Here is an 18655-nt window from a genome sequence, read left to right as displayed (position 1 = left end):
TTACCTCCTTTAATGCCATTTTTATTCACCAAAGAAAGAACAAATTGATCAATTTCAGGGTAGGGTGAACACTGAAAACCTTCAATTGTTTCTACTGCAACAGAGAGAAGAAACATTTATAAATCATAACGGTTAAAGTTGAGGAGTTAAGTTTTGATTAAATTGTTTTTAGTACAATTAGAAATTCTGTAACCTCTCAGCTTTTTTTTTTTTTTTTGTAATCTACCGTTTAGTTATGTCACGGATCCTTATTACTCCATAAGGAATCAGGTAAAATTAAAATCTCTCAATTATGTCAAATGTTAACTTTCATAAAAAGCATTTGAAATAATATCAACTGCTTCCTTCATTCTGAAAAAGAGAAAATCAGCCCCTGACATCCAGGAGCTTGGCTGGTGCTCTCAACCAGGCCCTAGTGGTGCTACGAGCTGGTCCAGCGGCACTCACCACTCACCGCTTGGCCTTGGTGTTCTCCTGTTGAACATAAACTACTTCACAGAATTTCAGCCTCAGACAAGGCCACTCTGTGGTCATGAGGGAGCAAGACAAAAACAGGACCACTGGTAATCATGGCTGAAAACAAAGTATAAATATCATCCAAACCACAAAAATGACCAAGCTCCCTCCCATCCTAGCTAATATAGAAATGACTGCTACTTCTTTACCAGTTACAGCCTTAGTTTCGTTCCAGTCTGCCTTCCTTTTAGACAACATTAATATTAAGATGGCGCCCTGGTGGTACAGGGGTTATCAGCTGCTAACAAAAAGCCCGCGGTTGGAAACCAGCAGCTGTTCCACAGGACAAAGATGTGGCAGACTGCTTCTGTAAAGATTGCAGCCTTGGAAACACTATGGGGCAGTTCTACTCTGTCCTACAGGGTCACTATGAGTTGGAATTGAGTTAACAGCAGTGTTTTTTGTTTTGTTTTATTTTTTGATATTAAGAGACCCAATCATACAGATGTCCCTGACACCACCCAATGCACAGCAATTACCTGCTCTCCTGGATAGTTTCCCGAGCCACCTTGTCAAAGCCTATAAAATCCTTCCTCACACACTCTTACTGATGGTCTGTGCTCTCCCTTGATGCAACGACTAAGAAACCCACCTGGTTCACTATAGTTCACCCTGGTGGTCTTTAGCTGGAGGGCACTGGCAATTCAATTATATTTTGTATCTAAGAATCTGCTGTAATAATTTAGAATAATTTATTTAAATCTTCATTTAATATTTAAAGATGGAATAGCCTAGTTTTCTGAAAAAATCAAGTCTATATTTCAATTACAAAAGTAATATGCATAATTGGAGAAATCTCAGAAATATGTTAAAGTAGAAAGGAGAGAAATAAACTACAAATTAATGCCTAGAAATAATAATCAGAAGGAAACATACAAAAATGTTTTCTGTATTTCTTTAATAAACTTGTGATCATACCATACATACAATTTTCGAGCCTACTTTTTTCTCTTGACATCCTGAATGGGTATTTTCCCTATAATTATATAAGCTTTATAAACTGAATTTTAGTAGCTACAAAGTATTTCACGGTATATAAAAAATGCTACTTTGTTTTAGATATAGATGTTCAGGTTTTCACTATTGTAAGTAATGCTGTATCAAAATACATGTTTAAAAATGTTTACTGGAGCATTTATGTAAGAAATCTTATAAAAAACCTATGTTCTTTCAGTACCAGAATGGGTAAATTATGATACAGCCATACTATGAAAAACTATGCTGTCATTAAAAAACTGAGGACGATCTCCACATGTTGGAAATACAGGAAAAATTCTGCCAGATTAAAAAGGAGATTATTAACAGTGATTACCTCTCTTTGATTTTGGGCAGAAAAGTGAAGAAATTTTTATTTTATTATTTGTTTATTTTAATTTTACAGCCTACATTATTTTTGTACTTTTTAAAGAAAACACCATAAAATGAAAATTAGTGAATAATGCTCTAATAAACATCTTTTTACACATTCCCCATTTTGGATAGAAACCTAGAGGTAGTTTTAAAGAATCAGTAGATACAAATTTACTCAACATTTAAGATTTTTAAGGCAAAAGAGATTTTGTATTTTTAAAATTTGATAGGAAATTATTTTCCAAAATTACCTAAAGGAAGCAGAGCCAAGATAGCAGAGTAGTCAGACACTTCTGGTGATTCCTCTTACAAGAAAGGCCCCCAAAAAACAAGTGAAACAATTATATTTATGACAGGCTAGGGGCCCTGAACATTAAAGACAAAGTTAGAAAAAAAAACTTGAGTGGCAGGGAGATAGAGAGAGACGGTTCAGAAGCCGAGAGGACTTGCCAGACCTCAATCACCGGGAACCCTCAGGCACCATTCCGTGGAGCAGCTGTGGTGGGATGGTGATAACATTCCAGCTGCAGTTTCCTCAAGAAAAGAAAGCCAGCCACACAGCGTACTCACGCCTCCAGAACCTGAGAAGAACTGCACTCTCGGCAAAAGCTAAGTACTTGGGTATATTTTACCGTGCCCCCAGCCCCCAAGCCAGCTACGGTGGCTGTTGATTTCGCTGGACCTGAGATAGGCCAAACTCATCTTATGAAGCCAGAGTAGCTCTGATATCAAAACCAGGTAAAGACACCACACACAAAAAAAGAAATTTACAAGCCTATATCCCTCATGAACTTAGATGCAAAAATCCTCAACAAAATTCTAGCCAATAGAATTCAACCACGTATCATAAAAATAATTCACCATGACCAAGTGGGATTTATACCAGGTATGCAGGGATTGTTCAACATTAGAAAAACAATTAATGTAATCCATCATATAAATAAAACAAAAGACAAGAACCACATGATCATATCAACTGATGCAGAAAAGGCATTTGACAAAGTTCAACACCCATTCCTGATAAAAACTCTCAGCAAAATAGGATTACAAGGAAAATTCCTCAACATAATAAAGGGCATTTATACAAAGCCATTAGCCAACATCATCCCAAATGGAGAGAGTCTAAAAGCATTCCCCTTGAGAACGGGAAACAGACAAGGATGCCTTTTATCGCCACTCTTATTCAACATTGAGCTGGAGGTCCTGGCCAGAACAATTAGGCTAGATAAAGAAATAAAGGGCATCCAGATTGGTAAAGAAGTAAAAGCATCTCCATTTGCAGGTGACATGATCTTATACACAGAAAACCCTAAAGAATCCTCAAGAAAACTACTCAAACCAATGGAAGAGATCAGCAGAGTATCAGGATATAAGATAAACATACAAAACTTAGTTGGATTCCTCTACACCAACAAAAAGAATATCGAAGAGGAAACCACCAAATCAATACCATTTACAGTAGCCCCCAAGAAGATAAAATATTTAGGAAGAAATCTTACCAAAGATGTAAAAGACCTATACAAAGAAAACCACAAGACACTAATGTAAGAAACCAAAAGAGACCTACGTAAGTGGAAAAATATAACTTGCTCATGGATAGGAAGACTTAACATTGTAAAAATGTCTATTCTACCAAAAGCAATCTATAGATACAATGCAATTCCAATTCAAATTCCAATATTTTTTAATGAGATGGAGAAACAAATTACCAACTTCATATGGAAGGGAAAGAGGCCCCGGATAAGTAAAGCACTGCTGAAAAAGAAGAACAAAGTGGGAGGCCTCACACTACCTGATTTTAGAACCTATTATACTGCCACAGTAGTCAAAACAACCTGGTACTGGTAAAACAACAGATACATAGACCAATGGAACTAGACATAAATTCATCCACATATGAGCAGCTGGTATTTGACAAAGGCCTAAAGTCAGTTAAATGGGGAAAAGACAGTCTGTTTAACAAATGGTGCTGGCATAACTGAATATCCATCTGAAAAAAAAAATGAAACAGGACCCATACCTCACACCATGCACAAAAACTAAGTCAAAATGGACCAAAGACCTAAATATAAAATCTAAAATGATAAAGATCATGGAAGAAAAAATAGGGACAACGCTAGGAGCCCTAATACATGGTATAAACAGTATACAAAACATTACTAACAATGCAGAAGAGAAACTAGATAACTGGGAGCTCCTAAAAATCAAACACCTATGCTCATCCAAAGACTTCACCAAAAGAGTAAAAAGATGACCTACAGGCTGGGAAAAAGTTTTTAGCTATGACATTTCCAATCAATGTCTGATCTCTAAAATCTACGTGATACAGCAAAAACTCAACTGCAAAAAGACAAATAACCCAATTAAAAAATGGGCGAAGGATATGAACAGGCACTTCACTAAAGAAGACATTCAGGCAGATATCAGATACATGAGGAAATGCTTGTGATCATTAGCCATTAGAGAAATGTAAATCAAAACTACAATGAGATTCCATCTCACTCCAACAAGGCTGGCATTAATCCAAAAAACACAAAATAATAAATGTTGGAGAGGCTGTGGAGAGATTGGAACACTTATACACTGCCAGTGAGAATGTCAAATGGTACAACCACCTTGGAAATCAATTTGGTGCTTCCTTCAAAAGGTAGAAATAGAACTACCATATGGTCCAGCAATCCCACTCCTTGGAATATATCCTAGAGAAATAAGAGCCTTTACACGAACAGATATATGCACACCCATGTTCACTGCAGCACTGTTTACAATAGCAAAAAGATGGAAGCAACCAAGGTGCCCATCAGCTGATGAATGGGTAAATTATGGTATATTCTCACAACGGAATACTACCCATCAAAAAAGAACAATGATGAATCCGTGAAACATTTCATAACAGGGAGGAATCTGGAAGGCATTATGCTGAGTGAAATTAGTCAGTTGAAAAAGGACAAATATTGTATGAGACCACTATTATAAGAACTTGAGAAACAGTTTAAACAGAGAAGAAAATGTTCTTTGATGGTTACAAGAGGGAGGAGGGAGGGGTATTCACTAATTAGGTAGTAGACAAGAACTGTTTTAGGTGAAGGGGAAGACAACACATAATACAGAAGCGGTCAGTACAACTGGACTAAACCAAAAGCAAAGAAGTCTCCTGAATAAACTGAACGCTTTGAAGGCCAGTGTAGCAGGGGCAGGGGTTTGGGGACCATGGTTTCAGGGGACATTTAGGTCAATTGGCATAATAAAATCTATTAAGAAAACATTCTGCATCCCACTTTGGAGAGGGGTGTCTAGGGTCTTAAATGCTAGCAAGCAGCCATCTAAGATGCATCAATTGGTCTCAATCCACCTGAGGCAAAGGAGAATGAAGAACACGCAAGACCCAAGGTAATTATGAGCCCAAGAGACAGAAAGGGCCACATAAAAAAGAGACTACACCAGCCTGAGACCACAAGGACTAGATGGTGCCCGGCTACAACCGATGACTGCCCTGACAGGGAACACAACAGAGAACCCCCTAGGAAGCAGGAGAGGAGTGGGATGCAGACCCCAAATTCTTGTAAAAAGACCAGACTTAATGGTCTGACTGAGACTAGAAGGACCCTGGAGGTCATGGTCCCCAGACCTTCTGTTAGCCCAAGACAGGAACCATTCCTAAAGCCAGCTCTTTAGACAGGGACTGGACTGGAATACAGGATAGAAAATGATATGGGTAAGGAGTGAGCTTCTTAGATTAAGTAGACACATGAGACATGAGACTATGTGGGCAGCTCCTCTCTGGAGGGGAGGTGAGAAGGCAGAGGGGGTCAGGAGCTGGCTGAATGGACACAAAAATACAGTATGGAGAGAAGGGGTGTACTGTCTCATTAGGCGGAGATCAACTAGGAGTATATAATAAGGTGTATATAAATTTTTGTATGAGAGACTGACTTGATTTGTAAACTTTCACTTAAAGCACAATAAAAATTAAAAAAAAAAAAAATTACCTGAAGTGCTGCTGTGGTTAAAATACTCAACTCGTTTTTTTATATTCTGGTATGTGTCACATGTAAGAATTTGTAAAGTATCTGAGAATCTGAAAAAGAAAATATGGAAAAGAAAAAATTAACATATATAATAGTTCAGGAAGCACGGTCAGAGAAACAAAACTGAATTCCAAATAGTTCCATGTGAAAATTTTTTCCTCAACAGCTATTTGTTCTAGGACATTTATGCCACATTTACCCACAAAAGCACCATTCCTATACAAAAAAAAAAAAAGTGTAGGCTGCTGATTGTTTAAGATACTTTCCTTAATTACACAGTGAATCACAGGACTCTCAGACTGCTGAAGCTATTGACTGATGCAGAATTCTTTTTCCAAGGCTTTTGAAATTTTTGTTACAATTACTTAAAAGATGTGATATCATAGGAAGAAATAATTTTTATGAGCAAAAAGGGAAAAATGGATTAAAATTAACTGAATGAAAGGTACATTTATAACCATATAGAATTTAATTCGGCCTTCCTTTCAGGAAAAAAAAATAGTATTTATTTGGATACGCAAAAAAAAATGTTAAGATAACCCTGTTCAGTGGAATCTCCACTTCTGTGCGATTAATACTGATCTCAGCAAAAAAAACATATGGAATTTGGTAATCAGGAGAGCAATCTTCTAATTCAGGCTGTACTAAAGGCCACCACGTTGCTTTTCCCACATACAACAGAAATAATGTGGCCTGATTCTGGTGCCAACAGTTATATAAACTTCATAACCTACTACCATTGTACCAGCTCTGCCACCACCCCACTAACAGCTAACACTTACTGAGCAGATACCATGTGCCAGGCACTAATCTAAATGCTCCACAAACCAAAAAAACCGGTTGCCAGTGAGTCGATTCCAATCACAGCGACCCTACAGGATAGAGCAGAACTACCCCATAGGGTTTCCAAGAAGTGGCTAGTGAATTCGAACTGCCGACCTTTTGGTTAGCAGCCATAGCTCGCTGTAGCTCTTAACCACTGGGCCAGTTTAAATACATCACAACGACCTCATGAAACAGATGTTATTATTTTAAAGGTGAAGAAACTAAGACTTTGCCTTTGCCTCTGAGATATGATATGAAAGTAAACAGTACAGAGATAAATATGTGAAAAAAAAATAATCCATCTTCTCACCCTCCTGGTTAACCACTGTCAACAGTGTATATCCTGACACAACTTTCCCTACAGTAATGTATTTTAAATATTATTAAAATTAATACCTAAGGCATTTTTATTTAAAATTGTATCTAAAGGAAGAAAAAGGAAAAGAATTCTAGCAAGTTCATGGCAAGTTAGTTTAATCCTTAGCCACATGTTTGGGGCTGAGAAAATCAGTTGTCAGTCCAGAATGAATAGGAATGAAGGCAAATATTCCTGCTGAAAGATGTCTTTCGTACTTTTTAAAAATGACCAAATGGGAACTTAAATGTTCAACAGTATAACAGACAATAAATTAGAGTATATCAATATAATAAAATTTTATAGGCATTAAAAGTTGTATTACAATTAACTTGGCAAATTATTAACTTGGTAGAATACCCATGAAATAATGCTGAATGGAAGAAAAGGTGATGTAACTATGTAATCATCTCCAGAGACACCCTGAAGGAGCTATGTAAACATGCATGTGTGTATACATATGAAAAGAAAAACAGGCCTTAGTAATTATATTACCAAATGCAATACCGTTTTCACTTTCTTCTTTAGAGATGTGATAATCATGCTAGAAAACCAGGAAAATATGTAAAATATAACCATAAAAAGACATAAAGAGAAAACGACATGTTAAAAAAAAATCTTTTACTATTATTTTTCAGTTAATGGAGAAAAGGAACAGTTAACCTAGAATTTTAAGAACTGACTTTTTTTATTTAGAATGAATTTACACATTTCACACTTCATTAATATACTATGCCATTCACTGCTATTAAATATTCATAAGTACAAAATGTTTAATTCTGGTACTATATACCTGACATTGCTGACCAACGAAGAGAGAAAAAAATGATTTTCTTCAGAAATATTCTTTGATTGCACAGGGAAAAATTTGTTATCTTCAGCAACCTCCAAAGCCACGTGCTTTCCTATTTTTGATGATTTATACAGCCGAAAGTTTCTATTTCTTGTATAAACTCCTACATCCAAAATTAACAAAATAATATAAACGTATGTCTTCAGTGATTAGTTTTTATAGTCAGCAAATATTAAGTTATTTTGTTTTTATGTAGGATTGTAAACATAATAAAATACATAAATTAAAAATGAATTGGAATTGGGATAGAAGAATGCCACACCCAGAAATGGCAACTGGATTATTTTGGACAGCTTTTCCATTATCCAATCATTCCCTATACCATCTTTTGAAAAGTTCAGAGGTTTAATAGTACATGCCAATTTTTCTTTAGTAAAATTTTTTATGAAGTATAACATTCATACAAAAAAAGCATAATTCATGAACGTACAGCTCCATGAATCACAAAGTGAACGCACCCCTATCACCACACCAGCCACGGCAAGAAACGGAAGATTGCCAGGACCCCAGAATCTCCCTCTTACCCTCCCAGACCGTGCCCCTTCCCTGTCTCCTAGAGCGGACCCCTATTCTGTCCTTTTAATAGCAGCGCTTAGCTTGGCCTGTTTTTGAACTTTATGTAACTTGAATCATACCATATGTGTGTTTTTTGTCTGGATTCTTTTCCTTACGTCTGTGAGATTAACCCTTATTCTGAATAGAGCAAGATCAATACTCATCAGATCAATTAATCAATACTCATCAGATCTGTCTTTTGGTACACAAATAAATCTGGACATACTTTCGAAATATTTCTTTTTAGAAGATCAGGGAAATTTCCTTACTAGTCCAATAATCTAACTTTCAAGGCCAGAACTGTCATGAATCGGGGTATTGTGTTTGAGGTCTTTAATACTGGGGCAGAGGTAGGGCATGGCTATTGGTCACTACTGTGCTCCCTCCATAAGCTCTGGCTTGCATTTCTCCTAGTTTATTGCAGGCTAGTCCTCCTGGAGAGGATTTGCTCCTCTGCTATAACTCACATGATTACTCATGCCCAAACCAGTACACTGCACTTTTCTGAGCATATTTTAAAATTCTGGCACTTGGTTATCAGGGGTGCTAGAAAGATATGCAATCTTTTATGTTTGTTTGTATTTAACAAATTGTTGCTGTTGTTGGTTGCTCTTGATGCCGACTCATGGCCACTGCATTAGGTGCAGAGTAGAACTACTCTATAGGGTTTTCAAGGCTCTGACCTGTCAGAAGCAGATCACCAGGCCTGTCTTCCACAGGTCTCTGGGTAGGTTCTAACCACCAAACTTTCAGCTAGTAGTGCTTAACCGTTTGCACCAGCCAAGGACCTGAAAGACATGTCATCTATGGCAGGTACCTACTCTTGGTACCACTGTTGGCCTGGTTATCTCGCCTACAGTTTAAACCTACCCTCCCTCAATCTTTACATACTGATGCTCTCTGAGGTGCTCAAACACCTAATGGCAAAAGTTGCTGCTTTTACTGGCTTTTTGAATCACCTGAGTATAAAAATGAGGTTTGGTTCACCAAATTGAAGGTGTCATATCAGGCTTGTGTGTTATCTAACCAGGCTGAAGTCTTGGCAGCCTAGTCTTCATACTTTCTCAGATTCAGAGAGCAGAAGACAGCATGACTGAAGCGGTCACCAGCTCCATCACAGCAGGAAGCTGACAGTGTCCCCTTCTACCACCACCAAGCCTGCCACTACTGCATAGCTCTTCCGTGAAGACAACACTCAAACCTGCTTTGCCACATAGGAGTACTGTTTTTATAGTGTGCCTATGTTTTAATTTATTTAATGTTATTTAGACTCTCAGCAGTGTTAGAAAGTGCTGGTCCATTTGTCCCCTGTCATAGCTCCCCTGACACGAAATCCTTTGAGCATTTCAGAGCAGAAGCTAACCACATCGTTGTATTCTGGAGCTCAGGCCAGCCTGGTGCTTCTGTCCCACAGGACCTCCTAAAGCCTCTGAACAGAAACAGAGTAGATTCCTAGCACCTGAGCTCGCTGGTTCCGTTCTGCTAGTGATTCCACTGTCATCGTGGAGAAGTTGTGGTAGCACAGTGACAAGTGGGCACTGACAGGTCTCCTACAGAAGCACACAAGGACAGTCTGATAAGACAGAGCTGTCAATTTTACTCACCTAAATCTACAAAAAGATGCTTTTCTCCTCTGTTATTCTTCACAACTAAAAATGAAAGATCAGGACTACTTTGCTCCGCTGACCCTGGCCTCTCTGGTTTCTCTGAATTCAATGTTTGACTCTCTCTTACATTCTTTTCCACGGACGCTGTGTTAACGGAAGTTCCTTGTTTTACTGGCGCTTCAGAAAAATGCGAAAATCCATGGTCTGTCGTCTCTGGAGTCCTATCATCATCTTCACTGGCAATTAATTTAAGTGCAGGCTGTAAAATTTTTCTCACAAAATTACCTAAGGAAAAAAGGCATTATGATTAATCTAATTCTCCTTTTACACAAAACATAACTTAAGATCTATGTTATACATCTACATATAATTTTAACACAGTTAGGCTTTTTATTTTTGTTTTTAAAGCTGAGTCATCACACATACCTAGATAAACTGTAACGTGTCAACACGCCTCTCCTGTTCTTTCCTTCCTCTTGCGCCATCTTTCACTTTTTCAATTCCCACTAACGTGGGAGCTTGGTGTCACTTGTAAACGAATTGTTTTAGATGGGAAAGTTAATTTGAGAAAACGTGTCAGTGCTGCTAGAATGGACCAGAGTCTAACATACTGTCACAAAAACACATCACTTTCATGAATACAAACTGAGTAAAATCATCGTCACAATGATTAGAGAATGAAGGGTTTACACGAGTGAACTCTGTGCTGCCAAGATAATGCCCAGATCCACGGAGAGAACCTCTGCCATGTCCTCGAGTTGGGATGTCAGCGAAAAAATTTTTTTTATTTATTCTTGCTCTAAAAACCCTGACATTCACAGCTATCAGCTCCAAGATTGTTGCTACTCTGACTTCTCCCTCAGGGTGAGGGGCGTAGGATGGGTCAAGCCTAATGACTAATGTCCACCTTCTCTCCTATTCAGTTCCTTCCTACTCCAAGGAAAGCACAGCACTAAGCAACAGGTTTCTTAACACTAAAGCCACTGACAGTCAGGCTGGTGATTCAGAGCTACCAGGAAGGACAACTGGAGTGGAAGAGACTGGTGAGGGGTACAGGTGGAGGAGATTAAGGCTATTTGGGGAGAGGATGAATTCACGCTAGATCATGATAAAGGAGAAAATCTGACTGGTGTAACTATACACTACAGTGTGCTGTGTTGTATTATTATATATATTATTATTATTATTACACTATACATATTACAATAATATATAATAACATAACACAGTGCAATAGAAAGAGTAAGATCTCTGAGTTCAAACCTGACCTCTGCCATTAACCAGCTGTGGGAACTCTGGACAAATTACTTAATGTGTCTGAGCCAGCTTCCTCATCTGTAACATAGTGATGATAATAGTAACTGTGTAGACTTGTTACGAGAATTAAAGATAAGTGAAGCATTTAACACAGAGCTTAAAATTATTAAATGACCACTGTTATTATAAATATGCATTGTAACAGGTTACTGTCATCCTTTTTTATAAAAGACATTGGCTTTCGGGGATTATATAAAAAAGATTAAATACATTTATTGTGTTTTAACATATATTTTAAGAGCTCTGAATATTACTGGTCCAGTCTTTACAGTGAAAAGTTGGTAGAACAATTAAAACTTCTTTAAACTCATGTATTATTTATACCATAAAATCAGGTCATAACTTAGTTATTAATTTGCTTCATGTAGCACTATACTGGAGAAATATTATATTGTAAGAAAAGCTTAATTTTAATGTCTAAAACTGTTATAAGTTTATAAGTTTAGTTATCACTTTATTTACCAAACAGGCTTGAACCCTTAAATCGTAAGAGACAAACATTCCAACTCCAAAATTCCCTTTCCCCAAATTAGGCTTACTTTCCTACTCAAAGAAACAAATCCAGTTTAATATAAAACGCTAAACATCAAAATGAAAGCAAAAGCATTTGATCCTTGCAATGATATGTGCACAGGACTAACTCTGAAATGAGAGCGATAAGGTAAATACAAAGTGAAAAGAAATCAGGACATAGAAAAGGACAACAAAGCAATACAAACATAAATTGATACAGTTAATTTTCCAGGAAACTTAAAACCGCATCGTCTTGTGTGCTGATGAGTCAATTCCTACTCATAGCAACCCTGTATGACAGAGTGGAACTGCCCCGTTGGGCTTCCTAGGCTGTAATCTTTACGGAGCAGATTGCCAGGTCTTTTCTTTCATCAGCCCCTGGTGATCAAACCAACTTTTTGGTTAGCCGCCAAGTGCTTAATCATTGCACTCCCAGGGCCAATCAGACAAGTAAGAGCATGGCTGCAGACACCAGTTGTGATGTAGGGCTAAGGAGGCTGGGGAGGCCTTTGCACCTTGGCAGGGAGCTGGCAGGTACAGGATACGGTAGTCAACCAGCATAACTACTAACACACTGGCAATTAGTAGCAAAACTACTCCGCTTTCTACTTCCCTTCCCCAATCTCATCATCCACTTCCCCAACAATACAGGGACTATCTTACCGGCTGAGAATAACTCAAAAGAACTAATCAGTCATAGAAACTTCAGCTACTATGCAGGCTGGCAGAAGAGCATTTTCAAAGCAGATCAAATTTATACAATTTGCAAACATTCTATGATCTCTTGCACTTAATTGTCCTTTCTGAAAGGTTGACAGTAGGAACTAGAAATGTCGTCAAGAGATACACAGAGGGAGGGAAACTGAAGAGGAAATTTTGGACTACTTCATATTCTCTTCCTTTCTGCTTCTGGCAATTCATAATTTTAGGGGAAATAAGACTCAGGGGATTATGTCTCTCCTTCTAGCCACGCGAGACTACCCACTGCTCCCCAAATTACCCATGAATTCATATCGCTATACCTTTGCTCATGGTGTCCCCTCTGACAGTAAAAGCCTTTCTTACCTTTGTCCATATGATGAAATGTTATTCAAAGTCCAGCTTGAACGTCATCTGCTTTCAGAAGATAACTGCAGCAGAGACTGCCAGCTAGCTACCTAACAAATTTCTACTCTCCCCTTCTTGCCTAACAACTGGTTCAAAACTTTCCGCGCATGGCTAGGAGTCACACAGCAGACTATGAGGAGGAATCAAAGGAAACAGCCTGCTTAGGACCCTCCCTTGATACACTGACAATAGAGCCTACTCAACGTTTAGTCATTCATACAGCAAATATTTATTAAGGGCCTACTTGTATTTGTTAACTGCTGTTGTTTTCATTGTACTGTAACTATTATGTGCTAACCCTGTAAATGAAATGGTGACTATGAAACAGCCTCTGCCCTAAAGAAACATTAAGTGGACCACAAGAACAGGGGAAAAAAGGGTGGGGGGGATGCTTTGACACTCTAAGCAATGAATGCTATCCAGAAGCCAGAGCAAACACCTCACCTCAGTCTCAGGGTTTGGGATGTGACAGAAAAGGCTACTCAAATAACTTCATATTTCCCTGAGTCTTAACAGGGCAGCAGGGCTTGCCCAGGTGAATTAAAGGCACAGGAATAACTCAAAAGAACTAATCAATCATAGAAATTTCAGTTACCATCACAGGCTGGGTATGAGTCAGAACTCGGTGGCAATGGGTTTGGTGTGTTTTTTGTTTTTATCACAGGCTGGCAGAGGAATTTTTATTTATTTCTCTTATGAACAGAGCACTTACCAACATGAATGTTATCTTTAAATGCCACATCATGGAGCTGAAATATTAAATGGCGGCTAAATTTTTCCTCAGTGCTAGAATCCAAATTGAAAACGTCCTCAGCTGAACAATTAACACTGTATAATCCTCGAAGTGCTTGACAAACATGCTAAAACACAAGTAAAATACAAATAACTTGTACTTTTAAATTTATTTTTAAAATTTCTCATAAACAAAGTATATTCCAATACCTTGGTATAAGTAAGTCTAACTAAAGTTTTTTTATTTTTATTTACTATCAGAATAATATCACAATTTTAACAAATTATGGATCGAAATATACATCATATTTAAATTATTACACGTTTATGTTAAAAGGTTCATAGGCTCCCAGGATTAAAGTCATCTGAGAAATAAAACAATTTGTACATTAATCTCTACAATCACAAAAAAATTATTTCTTTTTAAGCATTTCTTCAAATACCATCTATGAGTTGAAAAGTCATAGTTTTAATTATCAGAAAGTTCCTCCTTCATATCAGGCCCAAACCTACCTCCAAGAACACGTCACTGGGGCTAGACAACACTGATACTGGAGGCAGTAATGCATTGTAAGAAGGTAGCAAGCATAATGGTTAGGCCACAAGATCTGCAGTCAGGGATCCAGAAGTTAAAAATACATGATTGCTTGAGCAATATTTCTGTTCTACATGGTTTTATATAATAATGCATTAGCACTAGAATCCATTCTAACTGGCAGAGTGGCTTATTGAAATTTGTCAGTTATTGATTCATAGTACCTTATATATTATTACCAGTTATCATTAACCAATTATTTATTAATCATCTCTTAAATTAAGATAAGAACTAACCTAATTTATGCCTTCTTACACAGAGATGCTCAAATGAAAAAGGACTTACTGGATTGCAAACTTGGTACATATAAATTAGCCAGTAAATGAAATTAATTTCAATATAATCATTTACAAACATGTTATATTAAATAAAATAGTCCCACCATTTCAGCTCAGTAATGAAGTCACTCCTGAGGTTCAACCTTCAGCCAAAGATTAGACAGGACCATAAAACAAAACAAGACTAAAGGGCACACCAGCCCTGGGGCAAGGACTAGAAGGCAGGAGGGGACAGGAAACCTGCTAACAGGGAACCCAGTGTTGAGAAGGAAGAGGGCTGACATGTCGTGGGTTGTTAATCAATGTCATACAACAATGTGTGTACTAATTTTTAATGAGAAGCTAGTTCTATAAACTTCATCTAAAGTACAATAAAAACAAACAAATAAATAAATAGTCCTAATAGAAAATTTTTTATGAATATGGTAAATATGTTAAGGAAAATTACTGCATAATTTTGAATTACTTTCTACAACTTTTCCCAACTTTTATTGATGTTGAAGATTAGTTGTTCTAAACTTATTTGGATACTGTGGTGTAAGGAACTATGAACGAAAAGATTTTAAACACCTACATGATCTTTGACACGCCAGTGTTTATTAATCTATGTTACAAATGGGATTTATACTAGTTCCGATTCCATTAGGGATATTTCTAGTTTCTAATACAATATGGTACTTCTTTATTTGAAGTATCACCATATTAAAGTATCACTGAAAAATCTCTGAATCTTAATTTCTTGTCAGCCACACAGAGCCTACATGATATATTCCCTCTTAGATTTTAGAAGCATATTATACGTCATAAACAGTTAATATTTACATATTATTAAAAACACAAATAAGGCTAAAAATTAAACAAAATCTACCAAGTACAATGAAATAAAATGTTTACATTTATTTTCAAGGGTCCAGTAGTTATTTTTAAGAAAAATGTAACTTGTTTTGAGTTTTTTTTTTTTGGGTGGGGGGAAGAACTTAATATGCATAAGCTTTGCATACGTTTTCAAATATATTTAAACTAAAAACATTTTCAAATATATTTAAACTAAAAACATGCAGATGTCCAACAAAATTAGCAGGTATCTCAAAAACATTTTAATTTGATGCCACAAAGCAATATGTGTATTGTTTAATGAGAAACTAACTTGCTCTGTAAGCCTTCATCTAAAGTACAATAAAAAAATTTTAATTGGATATAATTTAAAAGTTTTAAAATGGGTTATTTAAAATTACTATTCAGTTAACAATAAAAAGAAAAAATAGTTTAAGAGCCATCACATAAACAGACACATGCACACCCATGTTCATTGCAGCATTGTTCACAACAGCAAAAATACGGAAACAACCTAGACGCCCATCAACAGATGAATGGATAAACAAACTATGGTACGTACACACAATGGAGTACTATGCAGCAATAAAGACCAATGATGAATCTACAAAACATCTTACAACAGGGATGAATGAGGAGGGCATTAAGCTGAGTGAAATAAATCAATCACAAAAGGATAAACATTGTATGAGACCACTACTATAAAAACTCACGGAAAGGTTTACATACAAAAAGAAGCATCTTTGATGGTTACAGGGGAGGGGAGGAGTAGGGATGGAAAAACACTAACTAGACAACAGGTAAGTGGTAACGCTGGTGAAGGTAAGACAGTACACAATACTGGGGACGCCAGCACAACTTGTCCAAGGCAAGGTCATGGAAGCTCCATAGACACATCCAAATTCCCTAAGGGACCAAATTACTGGGCTGGGGACTGGGGACAATGGTCGCAGGGAACATCTAACTCAATCGGCATAACATAGTTTATAAAGAAAATGTTCTACATTCTACTTTGGTGAGTAACATCTGGGGTCTTAAAAGCTTGTGAGTGGCCAGCTAAGATACTCTGCTGGTCTCACCCCTTCTCGAGCAAGGGAGAACAAGGAAAACCAAAGACACAAAGGAAAGATTAGTCCAAAGGGCTAATGGACCACAACTCTACCAGACTGAGTCTAACACAACTACATGGTGCCTGGCTACCACCACCAACTACTCTGACAAGGATCACAATAGAGGGTCCCGGACACAGCTGGAGAAAAATGTGGAACAAAATTCTAACTCACAAAACAAGACCAGACTACTGGTTTGACAGAGGCTGGAGAAACCCTGAGAGTATGGCCCCCAGATACCATTTTAGCTCTGTAATGAAGTCACTGCTGAGGTTCACCCTTTAGCCTAAGATTAGACAAGCCCATAAAACAAAACGAGACTAAAGAGGCACACCAGCCCAAGGGCAAGCAGTAGAAGGCAGGAGGAGATAGGAAAGCCAGTAATGGAGAACCCAAGGTTGAGAAGGGAGAGTGCTGACATGTCATGGGGTTGGTAACCAATGTCACAAAACAATACGTGTACTAAATAGTTTGCTCTGTAAACCTTCATCTGAAGTACAATAAAATAAAAGAGTAAAATGTTCAAGAAAAAAAAAGAAAGGAAAAATAGTTAATAAATGTTGATACCTACTATTACGAATTGAATTGTATCCCCCAAAAATATGTGTCAACTTGGCTAGGCTACGATTCCCAGTGTTGTGTGGTTGTCCTCCATTTTGTGATCTGATGTAATTTTCTCATGTGTTGTGAATTCTAACCTCTATGATGTAAATGAGGCAGGATTAGAGGCAGGACACAATCTAAAGATTAGGTGTCTCTTGAGTGACTGTCTTTTGAGATATAAAAGAGAGAAGCAAGCAGAGAGGAGAGGGACCTAATCACCACCAAGCAAGAAGAGCCAGGAATGGAGCTCATCCTTTGGCCCTGAGGCCCCTGCACTGAGATGCTCCTAGACCAAGGGAAGACTGATGACAACGACCTTCACCAGAGCCAACAGAGAAAGAAAGCCTTCCCCTGGAGCTGGCGCCCTGAATTGAACTTCTATTCTCCTAAACTATGAGAGGATAAATTTCTGATTGTTAAAGTCATCCACTTATGGTATTTCTGTTACAGCAGCACTAGATAACTAAGACACCCACTTTGAAGGCAAATAACAAACAATTTTAATATAATTTAATGCAATCAATTTTAAAATTATTTTTGAAACATAAAAATACTAACTCAAAAATATATACTAGAACTATACCCTTTTCTTTCTGTTGAAAACAATGATAACCATATTTCTAAACTTGTTTTGCCAATTAGTAGCTATAGGATCTTGGGTAGAAGCTAATTTCTGAAGCCCATAATTTCCTCATTTCACAAGGTACAAGATAAAAGGATTTCCAAAATTCCTGCCAGCTCGAAAATTCTGATGCTATTTTCACCGAAGTTTTTGTAAAGTTCACAGTACCTCATTTTTACAGTAAAAATTACTTTGGCCTTTACCAGAACCAGCTATTTGCAATGGTGGTAAGAGAATTAATACATAATTAAAAAATGCAGAAAATCCCCAAACTGCTATCTTTCTCAAAAATTTAAACAGATATAGTAATATTACAAAATACATGGATAAAACTGAACATTTCCTCCTTTCACAGTTTATTCACAGAAGTGATGTTAAGAAATAAAAGTCAAAAGGAAGAGTAGAAAGAAAAAGGAGACTTATTTCATCATCTATATATCACACAGGCTAGATTCACTTAATGAATGAATGAGTGAATGAAGAAATATATGGATAGATACAAGGAGAAAAACTTGAGTCTATTATTTACCTCAATGAGTAATGCAACCATCTTCTTCCCATCAGCTCTTGGATTGGCACGTTTGTTGAATTCCAAATCAAAATAAAGCTTGCACACAGAATTTTCAGGAATAACTTCATAACAGTGCAAGAGATTTTTGCTAAATCAAATAATTTGAGATTGTTAGATTTATATCTTATGTCCTTTAAATCACAGAAGTTGAACTTACATATCAAGAGACTGTGTTAACTGTTCTTTAAGTACACATAACTTTGGAAATAATGAAGACATGACAAAGTGAATGACGGTTCACCATAGGTTTATGGCTCATCCTAACAAGTCTCCACCAAACAAAAC

At 37.1% G+C, this 18655-nt stretch overlaps 1 protein-coding gene across 10 annotated transcripts in view; it reads right to left on the bottom strand.

The window, feature by feature from the left end:
- Window positions 1-18655, bottom strand: part of PRIMPOL (primase and DNA directed polymerase) — a 46807-nt gene that overhangs the window by 12614 nt on the left and 15538 nt on the right. For all 10 annotated transcript variants that reach the window (XR_007514733.1, XM_049864867.1, XM_049864870.1 and 7 more), the window contains 6 exons: window positions 18329-18458; window positions 13739-13886; window positions 10087-10374; window positions 7868-8030; window positions 5856-5944; window positions 5-94 (listed from right to left, as the gene is read on the bottom strand). Coding sequence is in view for 9 of the 10 variants with exons in the window: in XM_049864867.1 (XP_049720824.1) it covers window positions 5-94; window positions 5856-5944; window positions 7868-8030; window positions 10087-10374; window positions 13739-13886; window positions 18329-18458 (908 nt within the window). In the remaining variant the exon portion in view is untranslated. The remainder of the gene's footprint in view (window positions 1-4; window positions 95-5855; window positions 5945-7867; window positions 8031-10086; window positions 10375-13738; window positions 13887-18328; window positions 18459-18655) is intronic.

This window comes from Elephas maximus, chromosome 21 (assembly GCF_024166365.1).
Source record: "Elephas maximus indicus isolate mEleMax1 chromosome 21, mEleMax1 primary haplotype, whole genome shotgun sequence".
NCBI classification, from domain to species: domain Eukaryota; kingdom Metazoa; phylum Chordata; class Mammalia; order Proboscidea; family Elephantidae; genus Elephas; species Elephas maximus.
This window is presented reverse-complemented; position numbering and strand designations above follow the sequence as displayed.